This window comes from Lynx rufus, unplaced genomic scaffold (assembly GCF_022079265.1).
Source record: "Lynx rufus isolate CCGP_SWC_20201006 ecotype Redwood Valley unplaced genomic scaffold, mLynRuf1.p SCAF_19, whole genome shotgun sequence".
NCBI classification, from domain to species: domain Eukaryota; kingdom Metazoa; phylum Chordata; class Mammalia; order Carnivora; family Felidae; genus Lynx; species Lynx rufus.
Genome location: NW_025814833.1, coordinates 7,908,635 through 7,922,796, shown reverse-complemented (window position 1 = coordinate 7,922,796; position 14,162 = coordinate 7,908,635). Strand labels below are relative to the sequence as shown.

The following is a 14,162-nucleotide window of genomic DNA, read 5'->3' as shown; positions in this document are numbered from 1 at the left end:
CTGGACTTGAGAAGACATGGGAGAAGGCACCTGCGGAGCTACCTTGTTGGGGAAGGATGGGATTTACGCAACGAGCCCAAGGTTGAGAGAAGTATGCACAAGCAGCTGAGCTTTGGGACCAAAAGGAAGTCAAGTCTGCAGCTTAACTCAGGGCAACTGCGGCACGAGGCTGCAAAGGGACTGCAACAAGGCTCAGGTGTGTACGATGCAGCCTGGCCCACATTATATCGCTTTAAGGTCTCTCGCCCAAGTTCCCTGCTCCTCTCATAATTTCATGGAGATGAGAGAAAAATATTCTAAACCTAAATAACTAGTAAGCTCTGTATTAAGAACACCTTTAAAGACTACATAGGCTGGTGGGGGGGGGGGGGCAAGGGTCTCCCTTGATCTATAGGGGCAGAAATCACAGTTCAAGCAAGTAAAATGCCAAAGCAGATTTCTGGATACTTCCGGTATGGGAGTTAAGTAATTTTCTCATTTGGTTCTCCTATATAATAATAACCCTCTGCTAGGATCACAGAAACTAAATCCATTAGCTATGCTAGGAAACACTGATACAATTCTTGACTAATGTCCTCAAATTATTGTAGAGCATTAACAAAAAGAGACGATGCAAAAATTGTTTCTTAAAAAATGAAAACAATGGAAGTTTAAATTAAACAGCATGAAAGGAATGTCTTACCAACAACATTTCAGTGTATTAGAGCACTTTTCTAGGAAAACTACTCTAGAGTCTAAGAAAACCAATGTAAACAGGACCGTATTTGTGAGGTTCAAAAACAGAACTGATCACTGGCATTACTTGATTCCACTGTCAAGTGTCTCCTTTTTATTAAATGCCAAAATCAAATTCCTTAATTAAGCTGCTTTGAAAATTGTTTTTCTTATATGTGTGGATCCAGGAGTAATCATGACCACCGTGCCTATAGGAAAAGCATCAATAATCAATCTTCTAATTTAAGAATGAAATAAAAGCATGGTTAAAAAACAAGTAAAATCCTGACTTCTTTTAGCATATCAATTTGAATTACCTTAATTTCTTTTTTAAAGAAACAATAACACTAGGGAAATTAAGCCTTTTGAAAAACCATGAAACATGGTTTGGACAGAGGGATCACCATCTTTTTCTAAGGCCACAAATTCATTGAGAAAAATTAAGAGTTATAAATGAAAAAGTTAACTCATTTTGGGAAGTTTTTACCTGTAGAAAAGAATACAAATTCTTCACATTTATCGCTATTTACACTAAAAATAAATACATAAAACTTCAATTAGTACAAATCCACATACTTCATTTTGAGGAAGGAAATCAAAGGGAAAACTGGGAGAAGAAAAAGAGAACCAGCAAAGCAATAGAAGAGCAGGAAATAAAATAAAAATTAGAGACAAGGAAACAAAACGAAACAGAGGAAGAAAACAGAAGAAAAAGGTGGATACAGAAATAAAAAAGAAAAAAAGAGAGGAACATACAGAGAGGGCACACAGAAAAGACCCACACAAATATGGTTAACGGATTTTTGACAAAGGTACAAGAGCAGTTCAACAGAGAAAAAGACACTATTTTCAAATGGTGCTGCACAATCCCATCCATATATAAAATAGAAAAAAATGGTCTTTATACCTCATCTTTATACAATTAATCTTCTATAACTTAATTATAATTAAAATAGACCAAAGGCCTAAATGTAGAACAAAATTTCAAAACTTTCAGAAGAAAGCATAAGGGAAAATCTTCAAGACCTTGAGTTAGGCAATGAATTCTTAGATATAATAAAAATTAATTGGACTTTATCAATATTAAAAACTTGTGCTCTACAAAGGACACTGTTAGGAAAATGAAAATGGCAAGCCATAGACTGGAAGAAAATTTTATCAGTATATATCACATGTCTGACTAAGAAGCTTTGTATCAAAAATATAAAAAAAATTCTCAAGTCAACAATAGGAAAACGATGATACAACTAAAAAATGCCCAAATGATTTGGGGTGCCTGAGTGGCTCAGTCGGTTAAGTGTCCAACTTGGGCTCAGGCCATGATCTTGATGTCTGTGGGTTCAAACCCCGTGTCAGGCCTTGTGCTGACAGCTCAGAGCCTGTAGCATGCTTTGGATTCTGTGTCTCCCTCTCTCTGTCCCTGTCCACGCTCTCTCAAAATGTATGTTGAAAAAATTTTTTAAAAAAACGCCCAAGTAATTTGACTACACATTTTACCAAAGATATAGGAATGGCTACTAAGCTAAAAAGATGCTCAACATCATTCGTCATTAGGAAAACACAAATTAAAACCATTAAGAGGTATCAATTCACACCTACGAGAATGGCTATAATAAATACACAGACCAAGTATCAGCAAGGATGTGGAGAAACTGAAACCTAAGTGAAAGAAGCTAGATGCAAAAGGGGGTTGGTTCGAAAAGAGATAGGATTATACTTATATGAAATATACCAAACAAGCACATCTACAGAAAGCAGATCAGGGCTGCCTGTGGTTGGGATATGAATAGGTATTGACTGCAAACAAGCACAAAGGATCTTTTTTGATGTGATAAAATGTTCCAAATCTGTTTCTGCACATTCCTGTATATTCACTAAAAATTAGTGAATTGTACACTTAAAACTGATCATTTTAACAGCTTTTTAGTTTACATACCCTGTAATTCAAAGTATAATTTCAATAATTTTTAGTACATTGAGAGTTGTGCATCCATCGGCACCATTTTAGAACATTCTCATTACACCCAAATGTAACCACATCCCGTACCAACCAACTGCTAACCCCCTATGCCCACAAACTCCAGGTAACCACCAATCCACTTTCTGTCTCTCTATATTTACCTATTCTAGACATTTTACGTAAATGGGATCATACAATATATGGTCCTGTGTAACTGGCTTCTTTCACTTAGGTTTTAAAGGTTCACCCATGGGCAGCTCTTTCTGCCCATGGATCCTGTCCCCATGCTTTAATAAAACCTTTTATGCACCAAAAAAAATAAATAAAAGGTTCACCCATGTTGTAGCATGTATCAGTATTTCAATCCTATAGTTAAACTATACTGTATTTTATTTATCCATTCATCCATTAGAACTAATGTGGGTTGTTCCCACTCTAGCTTTTTATGACTAATGCTGTCAAACATTCATGTGCAAGTTTTTGTTTGCACATGTTTCTATCCTCTTGGGTAACACCTAGGAATGGAGTTGCTTGCTGGATCAATGTTTACCGTTTGAACAACTGTCAGGCTGTCCTCCACAGCAACTGCACCATTTTACGTTCTCATGGTGTATGAGGGCTCCCATTTTTCCACAACCTATCCATAATTACAGTCCATCTCTTTACTATAGCCATCCTAGTGGGTGTCAGTGGTACCTCATTGTGGTTCTGTTTTCCATTTCCCTGATGGCTAACAATGCTGAAAATCTTTCATGTGCCTCTTGGCCATTTGTAGATCTTTAAATGAGATACCATCACATACATCTTAAAATGACTAAAATTTTTTAAAAACTGACAATACCAAGTGTTGACAAGGATGCAGAGCGACTGGCACTCTCATATGTTGCTGGTGTGATATAAAATAGTACAACCACTCTAAAAAATGGTTTAGCAGTTTCTAGAAGGTTAAACAGAGTTGCTACATGACCCAACAATTCCACTTCTAGTTATCTACCCAAGAGAAATGAAAACTTCAGCTCACAAAAAACCTGTATATAAACGTTTATAGCAGCTTTATTCATAATCATGATTCCCCCCAAACTGGAAACAATCCAAATATCCTTCAATTGGTAAATGGGCAAACTAGCACATCCATACAACAGAATACTTCTCAGTATTAAATGCATACATACTAAAAGAATGCATTTATGACATAATGGAAAAGACCAAACTACTGAAAGGGAAACCAGATCAGTTGCTGGCAATAGTTACGGCTATAGGAAAAGGCTGACTACAAAGGGATGGCAGAAAGGGATAAATGGGGATGATGTAAGTATTCTATACCTTTTTAAAATTTTTTAATGTTTACTCATTTTTCAGAGAGAGAGAGAGAGAGAGAGCGAGCTAGAGCAGGGAAGGGGCAGAGAGAGAGGGGGACAGAGGATCTGAAATAGGCTCTGTGCTGACAGTAGACAGGCCAAGGCAGGGCTCAAACTCAACAAACCGTGGGATCATGACCTGAGCCAACGTCAAGACACTTAACCAACTGAGCCACCCAAGCACCCTAGTATTCTGGATCTTGAGTGTGGTAGTGGTTACACAATTGCACATTTGTCAAAATTTATACAACTATACAATAAAAATGCTAATTTTGCTGTATTTCAACTGAAAAATAAAAAGCAGAAAAACAGAATTAAGTTGAGGAGCTCACAGAATGGACGAGAATGAAGACAAAAACCAAGAAAATTAGAGGGTCACTATAGGATGGCCAACATCTAACCAAAAGGAGGCCCCCCCAAAAGATAAAAAGTATAAGGGGAAGAAATGATGGTGATGATGATAATGATGAAAGGAGAATTGTAGCACTGCAGGATAGGAGTACCTGTATTTAGAATGAAAGAGTCCATGAAGTAGCTCGAACAATAAAAGCAAAAAAGATGATCAGCAATGCACAGGACATTTCTGAAGTCAGGGGATAAAGAGGAAAAACAGGTCACATACAAATGATCACACATAGGAGTAGCAATAAACTTCTCAATAGAATAACTATAAGCTAGAAAACAATGAGGTTCAGTATGTGAGGGAAAATTATTTCCAACCTTGAACTCTATACCAAGCTATCAATCAGATGGGAGAGTAGAAGCATTTTCAAACATGAAAGATTAAAACAATTTACCTCCTTTCTACAAAGTTATGGAGCATATTTGAAACCAAAATAAAGAAGTTAAACCACAAAATGGGAGATGGGGGCAGAGTCCTAGAAACAGAAGATTCATTGCAAGAGAGAAGCAAAATGATTTCTAAGATAAGGGTGAAAGGGAAATCCCAGGAGGACACACACATTCAGCAGGACTAGAGAATAACCAGTTCACATAAAAGGACACAGAACTCCAGAACACACACACACGAACACACACACACACACACACACACACACAAGAAAAAAAGAACTCCAGCAGACATTTCAGAAATAAATAATGAAAGTTATGGATAAAAGATATATAACCTCTGGAGAGTGTGGGAATATTTTTATGGAAAAAACGGAAAAATAAGCAAATGAAAATACTAAAACTGAGGTTAGTTTTATAGAAAAGGGAATGTAATCAATGAATGTGGACTACAGGACTCGGATGTGAATACTGTACTTAAGTAATCCTGTCAACACTGCAAAGAGATCTCACAAGAACTAAGAAAACTAAATTTTTTTTAAATTTAAGTATCATCTACAGACTTCCTACTATGGAAGAAAAGAGGAAGAGAAATCCTCCTCCTCCACGTTAGCAAGTCTATAGGTGATATTTAACAAATGAAAACAAGTTTGAACATATTCACTTATAAAACATAAAATCATGCAATATGGTCAACTACTGAAAGCAGAGTCAGAGATGGGGAGAAGTGGACCGCAGAACTGCTGTTTATTATACACCTTGTGGAACTAGTTAATCTTTTATACTACTTACATTTATTACCTTAAATAAAAAACTTTTAAAATATTTGGTAAATGAGCAAGAAACAATAGCATAATAAACTGGGAAAGTAAATGGGAAATAGAATTTTATAGCTACAAGGGACCCCTTATTTTGCAGAAGCAGCACGTTTCAAATAATTCTAAAACCTCCAGGTTTTCACATCCTGTCATTAACAATACTAGGACTAGAATTATGCACTGATTGTTACACAACTATAAAGAGGAATCGAATATCAAAAAAAGAAAAAATGAACAAAGGCTCTGAGGTGGTTAAGTACAGGTTACATTCCCCAAATCAGTACAACAGAAGTTTTTTAAAAAGACCTGTGGGACAATAGTAGACTCCATCTTGTATATAACAGCCGCTTGATATTATTTAATACTGCCCTTTCAAAGTATCTATTGCACTTGAAATCTCAAGTGGCTTACTATTTTGGGGGGGGGGCTTGCTATTTTAAGTAGGCTCCACACCCCATGCAGAGCCCAACTTGGGGCTTGAACTCCAGACCCTGAGGACCAACACCTAGCTGTGATCCAGAGTCAGACACTCCACCAACTGAGCTACCCAGGCAGCACCCTGGCTTAGTATTCTTCTACAGCAAACTACTCCAATCCTGTAAACCTCTAGAACAGTAGTTTTCAAGTCAAGGGCTCCATAAACTAGATTACCCCATGCCTAGAGTTCTGACTCAGCAGGTCTGGGGTGGGTCCCAAGAATGTGCATTTCTAACAAGTTCTCCGGTGAAGCCGATGCTGCTGGTCCAGGACCACACTTTGGTGCTCTCAATGTTGTTTCACAAGTTATTAATAAGCGTTCCTAAAGAATTTCAAGGTGAATATTTCTGGAAACCCTGCACACTATAATCCAATCTTTGAGGTTCACAATGCCCATTAGCAGTATCAAAGGCTCTAAGGAATGCTAAAATCATCTGCTTAATTTTGACCTGGCCTTTTCCATAGGGAAAAGTACTTTGTAGAAGTACAAAGATTCTCCAAAAATCTTCCCAAAGATTTGGGAAAAGCCAGATCCAAAGTGAATGGCAGGGAACTTTACCATTCAAGTTGCCAACAGTTTTTAATGCACAATAACTACTGCTATTAAATTGTTGCAGAGATTGAAAAATGTTGCTGTACAAATTTGTGATCTAAACCTAAGGTTCCTGTAATAACCACAGAAGATACTGAATGTTCAGGGGTGCTTGGGTAGCTCAATCAGTTAAACGCCTACTTCAGCTGAGGTCATGATCTCAAGGTTTGTGAGTCTGAGCCCCACCTCAGGCTCTGTGCTGACAGTTCAGAGCCTGAAGCCTACTTCAGATTCTGTGTCTTTCTCGCTCTCTGCCCTCCCCCACTTGTGCTCTTTCTCTCAAGAATAAACAAACATTTTAAAAAAATTTAAAAAGATACTGAATGTTCAGTGCTTAGCACAAAGTACTTAAGTACTGAATGCTGTCAGCTGCAACCTGACAAAACAATTCACTAAGAAATTCTTTGGTCAAAAAAAAAAAACAAAACAAAACAAAACAGAAGAAACAGAACAGTTTCACCTAGATTCTACTGGAAATCAAGCCAAAGTTCAAATATAACTCCCCAGAGGTGCTTTCCCCAACACTGATGAAGTTTCTTTCAATTCTGAAAATAATGGAACAAAAAATAATTGCCTTGAAAACTATTAGGTACTATATACTCTGGTTACAGATTAAAATAAATTGAAGCAAATCAAAATAACTTGTAATAATTAACATTACTTGACTTGTCAAGAAACTGATGTGCTTTAACTTTATAATTACTGCTTTTTATATTGTAATTTAACTTGAAAATGTGACTTATAAGTGCTAGAACTGTTTCTTCACTGATCAAATAAGGAAATTCTTTGTAGTAAAACATACAAATACTAGTAGTTTCAGTTCTAAGGTAACACTCCTTTCCTGTTTCAACCAGTTAAATGAGGTACATGCCTGAAAAATTTTTAAAGAATACGTTATCTGTGACATACATGGTTCGCTTGTGAATGTATGTATGTCATGATGCTTCAGAGTTTGTTTTAGTTACTGAGAGGCAACATGGTTCCATGAACGGAGTATTATGAACTTGGTTATGCCACTTTCTGAGTCAGTTTCCTCATCTATAAAATGAAGATGGGCTGCGTGATGTCTAAGCTCTTTTTCAGGTCTAAGAAACTGTTGGCTATAGGTGACTCAATGGTGGATAACAGATTTGCCCTCCCTTTAAATGGTCAACTTTGTGATCAACATTAACCATAAAAACAGCCTATACAGGGATTAACCTATTATCCTGGCAAATTATGTGGTTGGCCCACATAAAAATGAATAAATCTTACCTCACCAAATGAAATAAACTGACCTAGATTTTTAAAGGCAACAAAATTTATAACTATACGTGATGATGGCTTTAGCTAAACTTACTGTGGTAATCATTTTGCAATATATGCATGTATTCAATCATTATGTTGTACACCTTAAACCTCTACGATGTTCTGTCAATTATCTAAAACTGGAAAAAATAAAAATGACAATCACATGTATGTAACTTGGGAAAGAAGCTGCTGAGAGGCAATAAGTATTAAAAAAAACACTTAGTACTAAATCATTTCACATTTTTAGTACCACGATAACACAGGGCCAATTAAGGGAAATAGCTCAACTCTACAGAACCTCTGAGGTTTTTCATTACTGAAAAATATTAACGGTAAGCATTTTTAACAGCAGCCTGAAACTAGAACCTGTCACTTCTTTCCATAGTGGACATTTAAACAAAATTAGCAAAGCAGGATTTAGGAGGAAACACAATGGTTCCAAAACAAAATGTGGCCACATGACCTTACTCAACCTCTTCTTCAAACATTAAGAAAAGAGACCATAAAGAATTGATTTCCCAGAGCAGTGATCCTTGTTCAGGTATGCGAAACAGAAGAAACATTACCGAGAGCCACTTGCTTTTTCTGTTTCTTCCCCACTTGCATCTAAAGCACTCTAATAACGGATTAGAAAAAAAAGGAAAGTAATACTTTGCTTAAAAAATGTGTTATACTGGCACAGAAATACTAAGGGTTGTTTTTTGACTTTAAGTTCCTTACAGTGTCTTAACAGTCTACCAACATGGAGAATAAAGACCAGAACACACTTGTTTTGATGCACTTACTTAAATCTCTAAATAATCTTTTATTCTCTAACTAGAACTCCATCTAGAGACTGACCAGAATCCAAAGATGAAATTCAGTGAGGACTTTGCTTTCTGTATCACTTACGAGTATATACTGTGAATTTCAAGGAAATCTAAGTCCATTCCTACTTCTTAAAACAAAAACTCTAACCGAGAAAATGTATTATTTCAATGACATTTTTTATTTTCAAACATGCACACAATTGGTTTCAGGTCTTATAAATCACCTATGAAGGAAGTTAGTTTTACGAATTCACAAATGGGAAAACTGAAATCCAGAAAATTACTTAGGCCCAGGACTTAAGAATGTTTTTCACTCCTAAATTTGGGGAGTGTATTATCCACCCACTTCACACTGGAAATAGAGAAACAACCAATAGGTTCTGTAAGAAGGAGAAATGAACAGTAAAATGATGCAGTATAGGGTCTCACACACACATCATTCCAACAGTGACTACCAGAGTTGAACAAACAAATGTTAAAAGCACACGTAACAGTAAATAAGGTACAATAATACTGTATTGTTTCACCAAATAGCCTAATCTAGCAGATCCTAAAATAATTACTACAAATGAAAAAATCCATTTAGTTCCTTTTACCAATTAGAAACAGTGCTACACAAGACATTATGGGTTATGTACAGAGTTAACAGAATATTAAAAGTAGTTTCGAAATGTGTTTGGTAGGTGTTAAACTTGATAAGTTTATAACTGATATGTCATAAAACTGGGAATTATTAAGCTTACTGTATTTAATCAGAGGGCTCCATTAAAAAGGAGTCTGGTAGTTATCACCAGAACACTAATGAACAACAAATGAAAATACAGAAGTTGGCCTCAGTCTGGGGATTCTTAACCTGGAACCTTCAAGGTACCTGTAAGAACTCCCTGAAATTCATGGCAAGATGTGTATAAGTGTCAGTAGAAAAAAAAGCAATAGTTGTAAATGATCACGTCAATCAAAACAATTTTGGCTAGGATGTAGTAAAAATTCATAAACACAATAAAGAGCTAGGAGAGAAATACCAAAATAGGTGGTATTTAATGGTCTAAAAGACCCAGAAATATTTTTCAAGACTCAAGATCAAAGTCAATAAGCATATATTCTTCATTTCTATTTGAAGCAAGCTAGGTTTGCTCACCTGCTGTCTGGCCACCTACAAAAATTGTGAGAATTTAAAGAACTATTCAATATAAAGACTGTGCTACAATAATCATGTAAAGAGTTAACCATTTAACAAGGAATTAAATGTTTGGTAGTTGTCCTAAATCTCAAAGTAATCTTTTACTGGAACACACCATAGCTACTTCTTTTAATAAACCTCTTGATTTTTAACATCACCCTTTACCAAAAATTCCCAATTGGTACCATTATTTGACAGATCCTTAAATACCATTAGAATATTACACAGATCAGCACTACTGTTTTAGATGCCATTCCTGTAAATATCTGATCCTACAAACTTCATACAATGTGATGACCACATCTTTCTTATGAACCAGACATCCTAGATAGACTGTACGAAATGAATGTGTGCAAGATTACAGTGTTTCCTAATCAAGACCATGAGAGAAAGTGCATTTATCATTCATGGAAAGCCTGTGCTTCAGGCAAGGATTTGAGAATAAGTAAGACACTTCCTCCTCAACTAGACTGTTGAAGAGTTCCTCCAGAGCAGGAGTCACATCTTAAGTGCAAAAAGTAGATTCTTATCATGCATTTATGTTAAAATACTAAATGAGCCAATAAATAAATGGGCTCGAGCTATTTAGGAAGTAAAGCTAAGTAAGAGAACCTGGTGATCAATCAGATATAAAGGGTTGGAGATAATAAGCCTGGAGTACTAAATGGTAACACCATCAATATGGGCAAGGATCTCAGAAGGATGAAAGGAACAGAATTTTAGTTTGGGACACATGAAGCTTACTGTGCTTAGAGAATTAACAGACCTACAGGCAACTGGAAGTACCATTCAGGAGCCCAAATCAGAGTTGGGGGGATATAAATAGGAACATCAACAGTAGCTCTGGGAGTGATGAAAATACCAAAAACATACAAAGAGAAAAGGACCAAAAATAGAACCTAAAACAAATATTTAGAGAAAACAAAAGAGCCAGTAACTTGCAATCACCTGGGAGAATTTCTCCACATCAGTATGCTTTTAAATAATGATGTAAAAACTAAAAAAGGTGATATACCTGTGGTTATCATACAATCAAAATTCCTTAGAACAATCCTGTGACTTCAAATATTCTACCCTCTCACCATAAATGATGGAAATACAATGGAAATCACCATTCTAATTAAAATTCCCAGTCCATCAGACACTTCAGTGGCATAAAACTTCCTTTCTGCGTTATCCTGAGCTCAGTTCCTCATTCCCAAAATGGGAGAATAACTATTTCAGAGAGTCATTGTAAAGATTAAGTGACCTCGTATCTGTAAACGGCTTAAAATAGTACCTGATACATACTAATAACACAACAGGGGTTAACTATTATTATTTCTTTCCCCACGCCCCCACAAAAATATAATATTAATTATACAGCAGAAAACAGATTACCACACAACTATCTGGACCACCCATTCCAAATGTTTCCGCCAAATCAGTTTCAAAAGGCCTGCCCATACATCTCATTTCTTAAGACTGTATGCAGATTTTGGGTCATCTCCAAAAATTTTATACTTTGAACAAATGAGATTAGTGCTTATACCATAAAGGGCCACGAAAAATACCTACAAGTCATTCTTGACTTTCTTTAGTCTTGGAAAACTCTTCCTCCAACTATCAAAGTGGTGGTACACACTTTCATACTATGCTTTTTATCTACATGATTTACCTTTGAAAGCAAAGTAGTGTTCCAAAGTGTCTAAAATCACACACTTGACAGTATTTTCAGATAATGACTAGCTGACCCTGGAACAACATGGATTTGAACTGTGCAGGTCTACCTATACTCAGATTTCTCCAATACAGTACAGTATGGTAAATGTAGTTTCCTTAATTTTCTTTACATTTTATCTCTAGCTTACTTCACGTTAATAATATAGTACGTAATACACATAATGTACAAAACATGGGTTAATCGATTTATGTTATCAGTAAGGCATCCAGTCAACAGTAGGCTATTAGTCAAGTCTTTTGGGACTCAAAATTATTTACATGTAAATTTCCAACTGCACAAAGGGTCTTGCACTAATGCCCACATTGTTCTAGAGTCAACTATACCTTTAAATGTTCCAGAATCTCAGATCAAGTCCATCAGTTGTGCTGTCTTACCCACCACCAAATCCTTCCAGCTGTCTTTCCTCCCAAATCATAATAAGCAGCCATCAATACTCCTTACTTCCCAGGGTCGTCCTATAACGTCACATCACTTTTCATCTAACAACAGCAACTTTCTACCATTACTTGTCTACTTCTGAACCTATCCATGATACGAGTTTCTCAAAATACTGAACTTTCTTTTGCTTCCCCATCCCTAGAAATCTAAATACCTCTAACGGAAAACTGTTACTCTAGAAATCTAAATACCATTAACAGAAAACTATTAAATATAAAACGACATTCCAATTTTCCACTGATTTCAAGAACCTGAAGCCCGCCAGGTAATGAAACGAAACGAATTTCAAAGCAAACATTCCAAATAGAATCTTGATTACCATTAATTTTTTCATAAGGACCAATAATAGGTAAACGGGCAATTAATTTATCTGAAGCCTCTTCCCTCATCTATAAAAAGTTTGTAGTACGTATGCTTAATATTCTATTCCAACTCCAAGAACCTACAATTCTTTGTCTTAAAGTCTTCATTCAATCTGGTATCAATCCTACCCATGGTAGTTTGCTACATTCCAAACTCAGAAATCAGTTTTCTAAGTCCAAGGTAAGATTATACCCCAAAGAGAAACGCAATTAAGTGTGAAATTCCTACTAAAATAAACTTCTAATAAATGAACAAAACTCTCCTTGGAAGGGATTAAAGTAACTAAACACTAGGCAAACAACTATAAAGAATCAAACAGCTTACAACATATATTCTTATGGCAGAGCGCAAGACCAGGAGTCAAAGAGCTGCTTCTAGCGGCAGCTCTGTCAAAGGCTGTTATTTTAGACAAGTTGTAACCTCTGGCCTTCCTCATCTGAGAAATGATGGGATTGGACTAGATGACTTCAAGAATTCCTGTCAAATCAAAATGACTGAGATACCTTTTGATTTTTAAGCCGAACAACGGATATTAAATTTCACAAAGGTATACAGTCAAGGGAGATCACTACACACAAATAACACCATAGGGTTAAGCCTCTGCTAAATGAAATAATGGAATCTGAGTTATATATTCTTGTGGGAAAGAAAACAGAGGCTTTGGAGTGCCATATTACTTTACAGTTGTCTGATGTTTGAGTAGACCCTTTGTTTAGAATTCTCTATGGTTCATGACATAAAATAGCCAGACTCAGTGATCAAAATACATTTTAAGCCATAATTTTTCTCAAATTAGAGAAGCACATTTATAAAAGAGCCCAGAAAAGTCAAATCCTCACCGTGTATTTGAAAAGGGCCTCTCCTGTGATATTAGTATAAGATCAATATATAATTATTATTCCTGTAATATCAGTATATCAATATATAACTATTATGGTGCTGTGAATTCTCAACTATGCAGATGTAGATTACTCACTTTTTAGATTATTCTCAGCAAAATTTTAATCCAAGTTGGCTTCCTCCTGCTACCCAGAGTATTTCTCAGCCACCACCTTCTACTATTAGTAAGAATTTATTTTAATATTAGCCTAAGTAAAACAATCAGGAAAATAAATCTACAAAAACATTAAGTAGAGCATCCCAAGTAAAATGTTTAGAACAGTCAATATATTGTAATAACGTTATAGAAAGTATGTCTTTATAGCATATGCTGTTTTTATGAAGTAGATCTAAAACTTCTCCCAGAAAACTATGAACACTTACAGATAATCCAGTTTATTTTACAGGACTCAAGACTACTTACTCCCATCAGAATTTCATAATGTATCGATCCTGAGCTACATGAACCTAAAAGCCATGTATTTAGCCCATTATGTACATCAGATCATATATTCGCTTGTAAAACTTATAAGTACACTGAGTTATAAATTGCTCTATGTTGTTACAATAAATGCTTCAATACCACTGTGAGAAGGGCCCTTAGAAAATAACAGCAAGTCCTATTGGCCTAAGTCCTTTGATTTACTCTTTTCAAACCAATAAAGCTTTGATACTGAACAAGGTTATTTTGTCATTTCCTATTTAGATTTTAGAAGGGACTATATCCACTCCACTGAAAGTAGTTTCTCCAAGTACCATAGATCAACTGACT

General features: G+C 35.8%; 1 protein-coding gene across 1 annotated transcript in view; it reads right to left on the bottom strand.

Moving 5' to 3' along the window:
* Positions 1 to 14,162, bottom strand: part of ALG13 (ALG13 UDP-N-acetylglucosaminyltransferase subunit) — a 61,263-nt gene that overhangs the window by 40,338 nt on the left and 6,763 nt on the right. Inside the window, 1 exon segment of the mRNA XM_047081848.1 lies at positions 4,201 to 4,225. Within this exon segment, the coding sequence (XP_046937804.1) occupies positions 4,201 to 4,225 (25 nt within the window).